Source organism: Antechinus flavipes, chromosome 5 (assembly GCF_016432865.1).
Source record: "Antechinus flavipes isolate AdamAnt ecotype Samford, QLD, Australia chromosome 5, AdamAnt_v2, whole genome shotgun sequence".
NCBI classification, from domain to species: domain Eukaryota; kingdom Metazoa; phylum Chordata; class Mammalia; order Dasyuromorphia; family Dasyuridae; genus Antechinus; species Antechinus flavipes.
The window spans coordinates 194,303,720-194,320,783 of NC_067402.1; the positions used below are offsets into that span (position 1 = coordinate 194,303,720).

General features: G+C 33.3%; 1 protein-coding gene across 1 annotated transcript in view; it reads left to right on the top strand.

Annotated features, from left to right (window-relative positions):
• CRACR2A (calcium release activated channel regulator 2A) overlaps positions 1–17,064 on the top strand; it is a 219,174-nt gene that overhangs the window by 43,974 nt on the left and 158,136 nt on the right. Inside the window, exon 2 of the mRNA XM_051963345.1 lies at positions 16,582–16,833. Within this exon, the coding sequence (XP_051819305.1) occupies positions 16,603–16,833 (231 nt within the window). The 5' untranslated portion in view covers positions 16,582–16,602. The remainder of the gene's footprint in view (positions 1–16,581; positions 16,834–17,064) is intronic.

The window sequence follows — 17,064 nt, forward strand, 5'->3', positions numbered from 1 at the left end:
AATTTACCGAGCCATTCTCCAATTGATGGGCATCCATTCATTTTCCAGTTTCTGGCCACTACAAACAGGGCTGCTACAAACATTTTGGCACATACAGGTCCCCTTCCCTTTTTTAGTATCTCTTTGGGGTATAAGCCCAATAGAAACACTGCTGGATCAAAGGGTATGCACAGTTTGATAAATTTTTGGGCATAATTCCCGATCACTCTCCAGAATGGCTGGATTCGTTCACAACTCCACCAACAATGCATCAGTGTCCCCGTTTTCCCGCATCCCCTCCAACATTCATCATTATTTTTTCCTGTCATCTTAGCCAATCTGACAGGTGTGTAGTGATATCTCAGAGTTGTCTTAATTTGCATTTCTCTGATCAATAGTGATTTGGAACACTCTTTCATGTGAGTGGTAATAGTTTCAATTTCTTCATCTGAAAATTGTCTGTTCATATCCCTTGACCATTTATCAATTGGAGAATGGCTTGATTTTTTATAAATTTGAGTCAGTTCTCTATATATTTTGGAAATGAGGCCTTTATCAGAACCTTTAATTGTAAAGATGTTTTCCCAGTTTGTTACTTCCCTACTAATCTTGTTTGCATCTCTAATCTTATTTAAGTGTGATTTGTTGGTATTAGTTGAGTTCTGAGACCAAACTCAGAAACTGTGTGATATAGTGGAAAGAACTCTAAATTGAGAACAAAGGACCAGAGCTTTGGATTCTGCCTCCATCACTTAGTAGTTTCTCAACAGGGCTTAGGTTCCTCATCTGTAAAGGGTTGTCACATCTTACTCCAACTTTCTGGGAAATATACATTATTCTTGATCTGACTCTTCCCTACAGAACTATGTGTCATAGGGCCTTCTCACTTCTCTCCTAGATGGTGGTCTTATTAGCAATGTGTTTAAAAAGAACCTGTTCATACTGGGTCCAAACAGATGTTTTTGTGTTTTAATGTTTCTAACTAAAGCAGCAGTTTTCCCCCTTTAATATGGAATGTACCTAATTAATGATTGAGCATCATGCTGGGGCTATATTCTCTTTGATGTGCTCATCAGCATCAGCAAAGAAATATTGAAAGCTAATCATAACAAGACATAGAGCTCTTATGAAATGCCTTTTATCTTCAAAGTAGTTTACAAACCACTAATTATTACTGGAATTCAGGCAGTAATCACATCAAGGCCTCTAAGTGTTATCAAGGTCATTTAACATGAAACTTGATACATTAGGCTGGAGTGTGTAGCTAGCTGCCTTCTACCTCTCTATGGATTAACTCAAGAAAATCTGACCTAATTCACAGAAGGAAGGATTTAGGCGGAATTGATTGTGTAAAAAACTGTGTGGTGACAAGATTGAAACTTTCTCCCTTTCCTTCTCCTGGGAACTAGAAAGACTGTAGGTAAAACCTGGAAAAGTTTAACCCTTTCTCCAAAGCAGATTTGGTAAGTTCTCCCCTACAAACCACTGCCCTCACTAATTATTTCTTTGGCGAAAGGAGAGAAATTCATAAACTGATAAAATATTTGAATCAGAAGTCATTTTAGGTCTATGTAAGTGCCCAAAGGCATATGATGGCTCAGTGGATAGATTGAACACTGGGCTTGGACTCAGCATGGTTTGAATTCAAATATGGCTTCAGATACTTACCAGATTGTGACTCTGGGCAAGTCACTTAACTTAGTTTGCCTCAGTTTCCCCAACTGTAAAATGGAGAAAAAATAGTAGCACCTACATCCCAGGATTATTGTAGGCATCACCCGGCATATAGTAGGTACCATATAAATGATTCTTTTCTTAATCTTTTTATGAAGTGAGGAGGGAACTGGGTTCAAAATCCTGCCTTTGTCATTTCATTACTTACCTTTCTCATCTATAAAATGGAGACAATAATCTGCAGTATTTTGTCTATCTTCATTTTTCAGATGATGAAACTGAGACTGAGATAGAAATATTGGCTTGCCTAAGATCACAGAGCTAGGAAGGAGCAGATCTGGGATTCAAAATCAGACCAAGACCCTCTTATTTATGTGTATGTTGGGGGGATGGGTAGTAGGAATATTTGGTGGGGCTGGGGAGAGGTAGAATATAATAGGCAACATTAGTTTTGAATTCTATTACCAGAGAAAATATTCTTGCTGGGAAACAAAGGCACCATAATCCTTCTCTACCTCCATTATATCCATACCAAAAATAGTACCTTTGGTCAACTGGTAAAGGACCTCATCTTCTAGGGGAAGGGTGTAATTATATGCAGATGTCTCCAAGTTCTCATTTTAGTTTAATGTATGTCTTGATGTCCCAACTATAAGAGTGGTTTTTGTAATGAAGAATATTATGAGCTAGATACTAAATTTCCTTGAGAAAAGAGGGGAAAATCTATCCAGAAAGTGGGAGATAACTGTCACTAGGTTCTGAATAATGTTATACCTAGTTACAGGAAGAAAATTTGGTCATGGAAAGGGTCTGGCATTGACAGTGAGGATCAAGGATCAACTGTTTATTCTTATATCAGTGTATACATGGACTGAACCACCAGCTACCTCTGGATACTTACATGAGCCTAAAATGCCTTCTGATTTAAACATTTTATCAGTTTAGGAATTTCTCTCTTTTATCCAAAGAAATAACTGAGTGAGGAAAAGATTTGCAAACCTGAGGGGAAGGTATAACAAATCAGCTTTGGAGAAAGAGCTGAATCTTAAATTTTTCCATGTTTTTCTACAGTCCCACTTCCTTGGGGAAGGAGGAAGTTGAGAACAAGTGCATTCAGTATTGAAGGTGAATGGCCAGGTTTTGTGATAACAAGAAGATTGAAGGAAAGAAGATGAAGTCTAATATAAAGTGGAGTTTTTAAAAAGTAGAATGAGGGTTCCCAAAAAATAGTGGAAAGGGAAGGAGAAGCTAAATAGGGTCAGAAGCATGAGGATGAAGTGAATGAGTGAATGAAAGTGAGTGAGTGAGGAGTGATAGTAAAGAAATAGAGTATTAGCTTCCTAGGCATGAGAATTATAAATTAGAGAGTGAGAAGAAAGAATTTGCAGCAATAGATTGTGATACACACCCAAGGTAAGCTCTTAGCTATGTCCCAGGCGCCAACTTGGTTTTTTGGAGGGAGCTTGGGAATCTAGATTGGACTAGTCTATGTAACTAGATAGCAAGATGGCTGATACTGAGGTGCTTAACTGGTGTTGAAGGGTTGATTAATGAAATCATTATAATAAGCAAGGAATCTTCTGTGCCTTGAGGTATGATTTTGATTTGATTTTTACCAGTTAAGTGAGGAGGCTTTGGGTTTGGTGATGAGATAAGTTTAGGTGGTAGGAAGATGAGAGTCAGGACAGAGAAACAATACCCTGCTGTGTGTTAGACTGGCATAGGAGGAGGCAAAAGACTTATTGGTGGATGTTAGAATATCCACTCAAAGTGGACAGTACAGGTTGATTTATCTGGTCAGATTTCAGAGCAGCATTTCCTGAACTGGATCTATCAAGATGGCTAGTAGCCTACTTTATTGTGAGTTGCTTCATGTTGACTGAGGGAACCACTTCATAATGTTTTACTTTAGAAGAATCAAGGTTTGCAGGAATTATTAATAAAGCTGCAAAATCTTGGAAATTTATGATAATTTACTATTCATCTATTTGGAATGGCTTTGGGAAGGGCCTAGGATACAGTAGGATAGTTTGTAGTCTCCTTATTCTTTATCTCTGAAAGAGCTTCCTGCTTTAAAGAATCTTTAATATTAAAATTCTTATTTTCATTTGTGACCCATTTAAAGATTTTTTGGCAGAGATACTGGAGTAGTTTGCCATTCATTTTTTTTTTTTACTAATTTACATTTTACTGATGAGGAAACTGAGGCAAAGTTAAGTGACTTTTCCAGGGTCTCACATCTGGTAAGTGTCTGAGACCATATTTATTTTTATTTTTAAAATTTATTTATGTAATATTTTTCCCCAGTCACATTGAAAACAATTTTTTTACATTTGTTTTTAAGATTTTTTGAGTTCTAGTTTCTCTTCCTTATCTCCACCCACAATTAAGAAACCATATGTGAAGTTATGCAAAACATTTCCATAAAAGTCAAGTTGTAAAAGACAACAAAAATCTCCCACCCTAATGAAAATAAAAACCCTTAAGAAAAGTTAAGTTGAAGAGAAAGAGAGAGAGAGAGAGAGACAGAGAGAGAGACAGAGAGAGAGAGAGAGAGAGAGAGAGAGAGAGAGAGAGAAATAAAGAATTCTTCAATCTATATTCAGGCTTGGTCAATTCCTTCTCTGGTAGGGATAGAATTTTTCATTGTAGTCCTTCAGAGTAATTGTGGATGATTCTACTGCTGAGAATAAATAGCAAAATCATTCTAGAACATTGCTATTACTTTGTATACAGTATATTTCACTTTGTTCATGGAGGACTTTCTTTTTTTTTTCTCCTCCCTCCCTCCCTTCCTCCCTCCTTCTCTCCCTCCCTTCCTTCCTTCCTTCCTTCCTTCCTTCCTTCCTTCCTTCCTTCCTTCCTTCCTTCCTTCCTTCCTTCCTTCCTTCCTTCCTTCCTTCTTTGCCAGGGCCACACAACTAGGAAGTGCTGTGTCTGAAGCCACACTTGAACTCAAGTCCTTTTGACTTTAGGATTGGTGCTCAATCTACTGTGCCACCTAGCTGCCCCCTCCCGACTCTCCATGGAGAACTTTAGGTGTTTTGTTTTTGTTTTCCTGAGAACATCCTGCTCATCATTTCTTAGGCCATAATTGAACACAGTTTTTCCTAACTCCAGGTCCAGCACTCTATTCACTTCACCACCAATTGCTGCCCAACTGTCATTTTAAATCTCTTATATTAGTCAAAGACAGAGGAAAAAGGGAACAAAGAATAATGAAGTTGGAGTCAAGAGATCCGAATTTAAGTACTAAGTATGACATTTAGTGATAATGGTCAAATTGTTTCACCTCTAAATGCCTTGTATTTCTCACTTACAAAACAGTGATAATAATATAATTTGCTCTATCCATCTAATAGTTATGGCGAAAAAATTTTGTAAACCTTAAAGAGCTATCATCACGAGTTATTATTGTTATAGAACAAAAGCATTTCCTGTTTCTTCCTTACCATAGTTTATGTCCCTTTGCCTTTGGAATAGGTCCCCTAACTTCCCCCTTTAGTAGATGTGTCTAGCTATTTGTTTATATAGATTAAAAATCTCTGAGGTAGAAGCGTTGCCAAAATTTGAGCCTGAGGCACTGCTGAACTTCAATGAGATATTCTTCAGCCAGAGCTCATAGAAGAATTCCTTCCTATTGTTTTGATCCTAAAGTGTAAGTACTTTGGCTCTTTGTTCTTTCTCCACTTCTTGGTTTTTAACACAGTTTTTATAGGTTAAGGCAGAAACCACATTCCAAGCTGGATGCCATGGGGTCTGCTTAGAAGGTCTGCTTAATTGTATATGGAGAGCAAACTAAACTACTTTGTCAGACACTGCTCTACTCTCAGATTTTTTTAGGTGTATACACTCTTGAGTTTCTGTATTTTCAAAAGAAATCTTTCTTTTTTCTTTTATTTAGGTTAACTTAAGGAGTAAAAAAGCAAGACTCAAAGTCTACTTTACAATTTGAAGAGATACAGGCCATTGTTGGAATAGGATTGAGGAAAGCATGGAGAAGTTGATGCTTTCTCACTACAATCTTGTGAAATAGGTAGTGAAAATATTATTGCCTGTTCTTTTAATTTCTCTTATTATTAGTCATTTGAAATAGTCTTTTGATTTGTTGATGGTCATTTTTTTCTCAAGAATTTTTTCTATATCTTTTGACAACTATTCATTGAATAATGGTTCAATGCTGGTGCAAAGATATCTCCCCTCACTGGAAATTGAGTGGATGCTCTTCAGATGAGGAATACTGAATAAGTTATGGTATATGAATGTAATAGAAAATTATTGTTCTAAAAGAAATAATGAGCAGGCTCATTTTTAGAGAAACCTGGATTTACCTGAGCCAATGCTAAGTAAAGTGAGCAGTTTAATCCAAGAGAACACTCTTGTGGCTCTTTTCAACAGTGATGTGATTCAAGGCAATTCCAATAGATTTGTGATGGAAAGTGCCATCCATATCCAGAGGGAGAATTATGGAGACGAAACATAGATCAAAGCATACATATATATATTCCATATTGATAAATATGGTTTTTGCAAAGGTTTTGCAAAGATGACTGTTGAAAACTATCTTTGCATGTATTTGGAAAAATAAAATACTATTAACAAAAATAATATCTTTCCTCCCCTATTAACAATTTTTCTTTTTAGCCTAACTGCATTTGTTTTGTTCATGCCAAAGCTTTTAATTTTCATGTAATCAAAATTATTTTTCCTTTGGCTAAAATGTCTTCCCTTTTTGTATTTCAACTGTTTGTTGTATCTGACTCTTTGTGACCACATTTGGGGTTTTCTTGACCAATATTCTAAAGTGGTTTAGCCATTCTTTCTCCAGCTCATTTTATAGATGAGAAAACTGAGGCAAACAAATGACTTGTCCAGGACACACAGCTAGTAACTGTCTGAGGACAGTTTTGAAATCAGAAAAATAAGTCTTCCTGACTCCAGGTTCAGCATTTTATCCACTTTCCTACTCAGCTGCCCAAATTAAAGAATTTTTCTCCTGTCAGTTTCAAAAACTAGATAGAGCACGATATTTAGGGTCAGGTTTAGAATCTTACCTCAGATATTTGCTGGATTAGTGATGCTTAATCTTTCTGATCCATAGTTCCCTAATCTGTAAAAATGAGGAAATTATAAAGTACTTTTCCACACTAAATTTACCATCCTATGATGATTCATAATTATGGAAGATACTCCAATCCATTTTTTGAAATATTAAAATAGGATATTATTTTTGATAGGTTACTCCTCCATTTGGAACTTACTGTGGTACATGGTGTAAGATGCTGATCTAAATTTATTTTTTTTTCCATTTTCCCTTCTTCCCAGCAATTCCTGTCAAATAGGAAGTCCTTCAAGTAGGTTAATGTTCTATTATTTATTAAATATTGGGCTGTTGAGTTCTGTTGTTTCTGATTATTGTTTATATAGTCTATTCCATAAAGATTGTAAAGTAATCCACAATAATGTAATGATTTGAAATCTCTATTTTAATTTATATAGTTTAGTAATTTTTATTATATTGCTGTGATTCAACCATGAGCAAAGAAAATTCATCCAATTATTTAAATCTTCCTTTATGTCTGTAAAGAATGTTTTTAAATCATATCCACATGTTGTGTGTGTATTTTAGTACATTAATTTCCATTTACTTCATGCATTTTTAAGTTATTTTGAATGAGACTTCTCTTTCTATTATTTCTTCATAATTTCTGTTATTGCTAGAAATGCCAAGGAATTTTTTTTATGGATTAATTTTGTATCCTGCTTTTTTATTCTAAGCACTGAAAAAGCACTGTATTTTCATTGACAGAGAACTATTAGGTGAAACAGCTACCTCTATTAATTCAGGATACCATCTTCTTTGCAGTTTGTGGTTTAAAGAGATGCTGAAGTACTTGAGAAATTACATAATTGGTCCATGATTTTACACAGCTAGTGTGTTACAGGTAGGTCTTGAAGCCAGATGATTTCAAGGCCAGCTCTTTATCCACCATACTTTATTCATCATCTCATACTGCTAAATTTTTTCTGAAGCTTCTGTCTCAATAATTCTTTTGCTGACTTTTTGGGATTTTTAAAGTAGTTCATTGGAATCTTTTGTAAATAGGGATAAATTTATCTCCTAAAGGACAAAAGGTATCTTTGCTTTACAAAAGCATTTACTGAAAAATATTTTAGTCTTTACTGAAGATAATAGATTTTGGTTTTAGATATTTTAAAATGGTTTTTAATGTCTATATTTTAAAGGATGTTGACATAAATGAGTGATTCATCAAAAGTCTTCTCTGCATTTATTAACATAACCATATGGTTATTTTATATTAATAAAATTAATTTTACTATTTTCACAACTCTGAACTATTATTGAATCCTGAGAAAAATCTAACTTGTTCATAGTAAATTATTTTTGGATATATTTCTTTACTTTTTTTGGTTAGAATTGCATTTAATAATTTTGCATTGATAAAACTGGGCAGCAAGGTGGTACAGTGGATAGAATGGTTGGCCTAGAATTAGGAAACCTGAGTTCAAATGTAGTCTGAAACATTTATTGGCAGTGTGATGCTGAGCAAGTCACTTCACTTGGTTGCCTAAATTTCCTCATCTGTAAAGTGAGCTGGAGAAGGAGATGGTAAAGTATCTTTGCCAAGAAAACCCAAAACAGGGTCACTGAACAACAACAACAATTTTTACATCAATATGCATTAGTGATATAGGTCTATAGATCTTTCTTTCTTTCTGTATTTTATTTCTCTCATTTGGATATTGAAATTATATTTGTTTGATAAAATGATTTTAGTAAATTGTTTTCTTTTTTTCCCATTGGAAATAATTTATTTAGAATAGTTGCTAATTGATTTTAATGTTTGATAGAACTGACAGAATTTTTGATAGAAAATTCATCTGGCTGGCTTTTTTTTTCATAGTTCTTTTATAATTTGTTCAATTTCAGTTTCAGAGGTTGGGTTGTTTAGGATCTTTGCTTCATGCTCCTTTAATTTCTTTATCTGGTATTTGTTCAGATGGAAATACATTTCCTTACTATGCCCAAAGAGCTACAAAACTGTGTATATCCTTTGATTCAGTAGTATCTCTGCTGAGCCTGTATCCCAAAGAGATCATAAAAAAGGAAAAGGATATGCATGTATAAAAATGTTTGTAGCAGCCCTTTTTGTATATTCAAGAAACTGGAAATTGGATGTCCATAAGTTGGGGAATGGCTGAATAAGTTATGGTATGTAAATATTATGGAATGTATTGTTTTATAAGAAACAATGAACAAGCTGATTTCACAAAAGCCTGGAAAGACTTGAATGAATTAATACTGAGTGAAGCAAGCAGAATTATGAAAACATTGTACACAGTAAGAGCAAGACTATGTGATGATCAGCTATGATAGATCTAATTCTTCTCAACAGTTCATTACCCAAGCCAATTCCAATAGACTTGGGATGGAAAATGCCATCTTTATATAGAAAATGAACGATGGAGTCTGAATGTGTATCTAAGTATAGTATTTTTACCTTTTTAAAATTTTTGGTTTGCTTTTTCTTTCTCATAATTTTCCCCTTTTTGGTCTGATTTTTCTTGCACAACATGACAAATATGGAAATATGTTTAAGAAGGATTGTACATGTTTAACCTATATTGGATTACTTGTTGAGTTGGGGGTGGAAGAGCTAAAAAAAAGGAAGGAGGGAGAAAAATTGGAACACAAAAACTTACATAATGAATGTTGAAAATTATCTTTACATGTTATTTGAAAAAAATTGAGGGGAAAAAAGCTAGTGTTATACAAAAACCAAATACATTTCTTTTAAATTTTTACTTTTTTTATAGCTTACAATAGTCTACAGTGAGGTTTACATCTTTTTAAATTTCTTCTTTATTGTGAAATAATTTAATCATTAAAACTTTTTGAAGGAGCAATTTGATCTTTCCTTGATCAAATTAACTAAAAGTTCGTTGATTTTGTTTATCTTTTCAAAGAAACATATTTCAGTTTTGTTTTGAATTTCTGTGATTGTTTTCATCTCAAATGTTAAAGGAGAAATAATCTGTTTCTTTTCGAACTTTAATATTTCTTCTTTTGTACTTCTTTTAGGTTTGTTAAACTATTCTTTCTTTGTTTTTTAAGCTTAGTTCCTCTCTTTTTCTATTTTGTTTGTATGTTTTTTCAAAGATATTTTTCTTCTAAGAATTATTTTAGTTGCACACTCAAAATTTTAATATGGTGTGACATCATTTATTCCATTTTGCAGAGTTAATTGTTCAATGTTTCTATGTGTTCCTAATTTGCTTTTTATTCGGGATGTCATTATTAAGCCTAAGTTTAGTTTTGTATATTTTGTATGTGTTCCCTGTTTGTGTTATGTCTGCAAAGGATACATTTATTATATTGGTCTTTTTCTATTTATTATGCTTTGTGCCCTAGCAAATGATTTGTTTTTGTTGTTAGCAATTATGTATATTCAATAATGCCCCATTCAGGGGATGCCATAAGTCTTTTAAGGCTAACTTATTCAATACTCAGTTCAGTTTTCTGTTTTCTTTCTGGTTTATCTTTCTGCTCAATTTATCCCCTGTGAGAAAAAATGTGAAAGTCTCTGTTACTTTTTATATCTTTTTGATATTTACTTAACTTTTCATTATTTTTGCTTTTTTTCACTAGACTAATATAAAATGTAGTCTTTGTTTTATTCTAGATAATAGTCAATTCTCCAGCAGCCCACGGTAATACCGATGCTAAATACTAAATACTAAATACTAAAAACTAAACCCATCTATTGTTTCTTAGACGTCTAAATGTTCATTTGAAACTATGCCCAAAGGGCTATAAAACTGTGCATCCCCCTGATCCAGTAGTGTCTCTACTGAGTCTGTATCCCAAAGAGATAATAAAAAGGGAAAAGAATCCACAAGTGCATAAATGTTTATAGTAACCTTACTAGTAGAACCAAGAGAACATTATATACAGCCACAACCAGATTATGTGATGTTCAACTCTTATGGACTGGCTCTTTTCAACAATTCCAATAGACTTGTAATATAGAGAGCCATCTGCAACCAGAGAGAGGACTATGGGAACTGAATGTGGATCACAACATAGTATTTTCACCTTTGTTTATTTATTTGTTTTTTTTTTTTCTTTCTCATCCTACTCCTTTTATCCAATTTTTCTTGTGCAACATGACACATGTGAAAACATGTTTAGAAGAATTACCTGTGTTTAACTTAAAAAAACCCAGAAATCTAAAAGTTCTTATAAGCCCCGAAAAAAAAAAACATTTCTGTGACCATGAGGGTACCTCTATGTTCTTTAGCTCTTTAAAGTTCTGCTAGCCTATTATGAAGAAAAAGTATTGTTTTCCCTTTGACATATGGGTACACATATATGTGTATATATATATACATATCTGTATTATATATTTTGGGAGGTTTTTTGGTCTTGTATAATTTTTTCTGTTGTGTCTCGTTTTTAGAAATACATATTAAGAAATCAGTGTCATGGTAGGATTAGTTCTGCATCTTTTTATAATATTTCATTTTTTTCCAATTATGTTGACAATTTTTAGTGTTCATTTTTATAAGATTTTGAATTCCAAATTTTTCTCCCTCCTTTTCTTCCCTTCTCAAAAGGGAAGCAATTTGATATAGGTTATACATGTGCTGTCATGTAAAATGTATTTCCATATTAATACATTTTGAAAGAAAAAACCATCAAAAAAGAAAAATAACTATAAAAAAGAATAAAATAAGTGAAAAAAGTATGCTTCAATCTGCATTCAGAGTCCATCACTTCTTTATCTGGATGCAGATAGTATTTTCCTTCTTGAGTCCATTGTATTTGTCTTGGATCATTGTATTGCTGAGAAGAGCTGAGTCATTCATAGCTGAGTATCATATAATGTTACTATATACAATGTTTTCCTGGTTCTACTCATTTCACTTTGTACTAGTCCATACAAGTATTTTCAGGTTCTTCTGAAATCTGCCTGTTCATCATTTCCTACTGAACAATAGTATTCCAATACATCCATATACCATAGCTTGTTTAGCCATTTCCCAATCAATGGATACCCTTCTCAGTTTCCAATATTTTGCCACCATGAAAAGAACTGCTATAAATGCTTTTGTATTTGTAGCTACTTTCTTCTTTTTAATGATCTTTTTGGGATACAGACCTAATACTGGGATTGCTGGATTAAAAGGTATGCACAATTTGGTTGCCCTTTGAGCACAGTACTATATTGTTCCCTAGAATGGTTGCATCAGCTCACATTTCCACTAACAGTTCATTACTATCCCAATTTTTCATGTCTTCCCCCATATTTATTGTATTCTTTTTTAAAATTTTTGGACACCTTAGCCAATCTGATAGTTGTGAGGTGGTACCTCAGAGTTGTTTTAATTTTCAAGTCCCTAATCAAAAGTGATTTAGATCACTTCTTCAAATGCTTAAAGATAGCTTTGATTTTTTTTATCTGAAAACTGCCTATTCATAGCCCTTGACCATTTATCCATTGGGTAATGACTTTTACTCTTATAAATGTGATTCAGTTCTCTATATGTTTAAGAAATGAGACCTTCATCAAAGTTACTTACTATAAAGATTGTTTCCCAGATTTCTGCTTTATATTGTCATGGCCTAATCCTAGTCTTCCATCTGTTATAAAGTTGTGTTTTATTCCTGTAAGGACTTCTTTATCATTGTGGATATACAGGTATTGAATGTTCTTTAGTGATAAAACTAAGATATTTCATGCATTTTGTAGTTATTTTGAATGAGACTTCCCTTTCTATCATTGGCTAATAAAAATTAAATTATAATATGGAAACATGATTTAATGAGTTTTTTTTTTTTAGATCTACAACTTCACTAAGCTATTTAAAATCAACTTTTGTTTTTATTTTTTTCCTTCAAGATTTTTCTGTTATTAGCAAATGGAAATCCCCCCATCAATTTGCCTGTCTTTATTAATTTATTTCTCTTTTCTCATTATTGCTGTTAACATATTTAGAACAAAGCCAAAACATAGTGTGTATTGGGGGATAGGAAGATATTCTCGCTTTATTCATGGATTTAGTGGGAAAGCTTTACTGTTTCTGTATCTAAAATAATAACTTTTGAGCTTATAAAACTTATATTACAAAAATCCATTGGAAGGTTTTTTAGTAAAAGTATGTAATTTTGGCACACTTTTTCTCTACATTTATTGAGAAAATTATAGGATGTTTTTGTTTTTAATCTGATTTTTTAAAAAAGTTGGACGTAACCCTGGTCCAAAAAAATTCATCATAGTAGTTGATTTAAAAAAATTTCCAAGGTCTTTTTGCTATAATTTTACCTAAAAAAAATTAATTGATATTCATTAGTATTTTTGGACTATGGTTCTCCTTCTCTACTTCATCCTTCTCCAGTTTAGGTATCAGAACTGTGATTTTTTTTTTTAAGGAGTTTGGTGGAATGATTTTTTCTTCATTTTGGAGAACAATTTGGGTGCTATAGATATTTATTTTTCACTAAAACATTTACCAAATTCTCTTATAAATTCATTGGTAGCAAGTATTTTTTTTCTTTGATAGTTGCATTCCAATTAGTCTAAATCCCTTTTCTGAAATTAGATTATTTCAGACCTCTTTTTGATGTTGTGTTAATCTCAGAATTTTATATATTCACAGATAACCCTTTATTTCTGTTACTTTTTTCATATTTTTTCATATAACTATACATTAGGTTTTTTTATATAACTATACATTATAAATGAAAATTTATTTTTTATTAATTTTGAATTTGTGTTTTCACCTTGTTCATTTTTATATTGTAAAGCGTTTATATTGTAAACTTCATTTTCATTTTCTTGTTCTTTTCTTACTATAGAAGTTATGTTCCCTTTATTGTTTACCTTGGAAATCAACTGTCTTCTTCACCTCTCACACTTTATAAATTCTCCCATTCTACAAATTAGTCTTACAAAATACACTGACTCACTGAGAAGAGGTGTTTCCTGAGTTAGTTCTTGATATTTCAGGCCTGATTCTCCCATTATCACATTTTCTCTTTCTTTACATTTATCTTTGATCTTTGTCTTATAATTTCTTAAAAAGTACTTCTTTTGTATCTGCTTCTTTTTTTTTAAATAAGTTCACATAGATGTCCCTAGCATTCCATTTTTCTAATAGTTTCTAAGAAATGGAATAATTTGTTTTGCTACTTGTACTTTCTTTGGTGGTTGTACTTAATTACCTTATTTTGTATTTGTTGGCTGAGGTATTTACAAGTATAATAATGTGCTCAAAACTCAGGTTTTAGAATATTTTATTTTTGTTGGTTTTTAGGACTGTTTCTAGTACTTTAGTGGTTTCATTAGTGATTAGAATCTTGTTTGGAGCATATGTCATTTTAGATTATATCTTGAATCCCTTTGCTTTTCATAATGCAGTTATTCCTTTCCACATTGATGGAGTTAAAAGTGTGGAAACTTTATGTATAATTTTTTGGCTCTTTCTTTGTACCAAAGAAGTCTGATTTTTTTCTTTTTCATTTTTGGGATGTTTATAGTGCCTTATAAAATTTAGGTTGATATTATATAATATTGTACACATATTATTCATTTCTGAATTTCTATACCTTTTTGTGTTATCTGCTGGCCTTTGTGTGTTGTCTGAAGCTTCTACAAAATTTCCATTTAATATTTTATGCTGTCCTGCATATATTGAAACTATGTATGAGAAAGTCAACATGTGGAAGGGATATTTATATACTATTTCATATCTTTCTGAGGTTTTCTCTAGGTTCATAATTGTTATTCAAATTTTCTTTCCTGTACATTTAAAGGTCTTTCTTGTTATTGCTTATAGAATTTTTTTGTCATTGGAATTTTAAAATTTAACACATAATATATATATATATGTTTGAAACAGAGAAGTCTATCATTTCTAGAGGTGATTTATGGATTCTTTCTACTAATACTTAGTTTTTTGTATTCAAAAGAATATAATTCTTTTATATTCTGGGGAGATTTTTTTTATAACAGGTATTGAGTTGTTATATTTTCTGTACAGCAAGAACAAGAATCAACTAAGTGATGTGGATAGAGTACTAGGCTTGAAATCAGGAAGACTCACCTTCACTAGTTCAAAGCTAGCTTCAGACTGTACTCCTTGTGTGACTCTGGACAAATCATTTAACCTTATTTGTCTCAGTTTCCTCATCTGTAAAATGATTTGGAGAAGGAAATGGCAGCCTGGTTCAGTATCTTTGCAACAAAAATTCTAAATGTGGTCAGAGTCAGATACAAGTGAAAAATTGAATGAACAACAACTGTCTCTATACATCCTATCTTTGTTTTTCTTTTAGAGAAGTCATGTGTTCTTTTAATATTAATACTTCATTTCCTTTAAATTATCCTTTAATTATAATACTATTTTCATTCTTAAGCAGAAGAAAAATTCCTCAGTATGTCCCAGAAAACTGTTGGTAAATATGACCAATACTCCTTGACAGAAAGTGGAAGCTTATGGGGAAGGAATACTGAGGTTTCATTCTTTGATTCAGGGTTATCATTCTGTATCGCATTTCCCATGGTTAATTCATAAGGTTTTTACTCTGTTAGACTTCTTGATTTTATGAATTGAGACTGGAGAAAATTTCCATTTTTTTTGGTCAGGTGAACTGGAACCAGCCTAATTGTTTTTTTTTTTTTTTCCTTGTTCTGCTTTGAAAGCTATCAATTCTAATATTTCTTCCTTCCTGTTTTCTTGACTTATGGATTTCATTTGTCTTTTGAACAGTTCTGGGATTTCTTGTTATTTTATACTTTCTTGAGATTGTTGTTGTGGTTCAACAACAACAAGTAATTAGATAATCTCCCTTCCATTTCTTCCATTTTATCATTCTAACCTAATCTCATCAGCAGCTCACTTATAAATTACCTCTTAAACTGGGTGACTTTTAGGGTCAGCTAATCTGATTCATTATTTGCTGATTTTCGTTTGCTTCAGTTTTTGAGAACGACATTTTCTGATGTTTCTAGATTCTGAGATTAAAGCACTGACTACAGCAAGGAAAAAAGTGTTAATTAAGCAATTGATGCATGGGGGAGATATTACCACTGAAATGGAAAAGCTATTCTTCATGAAAGGAAAGAAACAATCATTTATTAAGCTCTTACTCTATAGCAGGTACCGTACTAAGCATTTTATAAATATTTCATTTGATCCTCACAACAACCTTGGGAGGTGATTGCTATTATTATTCTCTTTTTTACTTTGAGGAAACTGAGGTAAACAGGATTAAATGACTTTTCCAGGGTCACACAGCTAGTAAATATCTGAGGCCAGAAGGGTCTTCTTGACCTCAGGCCTCTCTCTCCCCTGACCTATATAACTACCTTTATAAAGTAAAGCATCCTTCATGGAAGTAAAAGGCTTGTCCACAGTAGAGGTACTAGCTCCTCCAGGGTGAGTAACACTCCCATCTTGAGATTCAGTAGTTCCTGCTCTTCATAGCTTTGGAAGAACTTCATTGCTCTTCACTACCTATATGTGAAAGAAGAAAATTGGATTGAATGTTTTCCAAGTTTCCTTCCTGCTTTTAGTTTATGAACCTTTTGAGGAAGGATTCATTTGGATTTGTGAGTAGATTTGGGAGTAGGACATTTCATCTACCTTTCAATATGAAATAGCTTTTCATTATTATACTATTTCTTCCTTCCCCCTTCGATTGGATACTCTAGTTTTATAAGATAACATGGTAGAAACTTTTAAGTCATTTTTTTTCTTCTCCCTTTTCTGAGCTAGAGAAATGGTTGTTAAGAGATGTTGGGGAACCTCTGTTCTTCATTCTCATCCTCTCTCAGTCTTCCCTCCTTACCTCCTCCACCCCTTTACCTCTCAGTTCACTTTTTCTTGTCTTTTTTCATTCAGGTCCAGGAGCAGATCTGGACCATGGATGGTGATCTGATGGCTACTCCTGAAAAGAGAGTAGTTCGAGGATCCGGGAAAGCCACACTTGCACTTCAGGGGAATGAGACCACTCCCAATTTTCTGGAGGACATGCAGTGGAGTGGGACAAGAGGACAAGACCCAGGCCAGCTGGACATGTTGAAGAAAGCTCAGGAGTTCTTCCAGACCTGTGACACAGAGGGCAAAGGCTTCATTGCCAGGAAGGACATGCAAGTAAGAGGATCTGCTTCTGAAGCCAGTGAGAGAGAATCTGCTATCAGGGAGATTTGAGTTAGACTGATGGTATTATGGGGCAGCATCCTCCATCCCTATGATCACTAATGATATCTTCCTACAGAAAACATGACATCAATAGAGCATGGTGGGAAACACACACACATTCAAAGATCTATCAGAAAATCTAGGCTCAATTCCTAGCTATATGGTCATAAGTAAATCACCCAC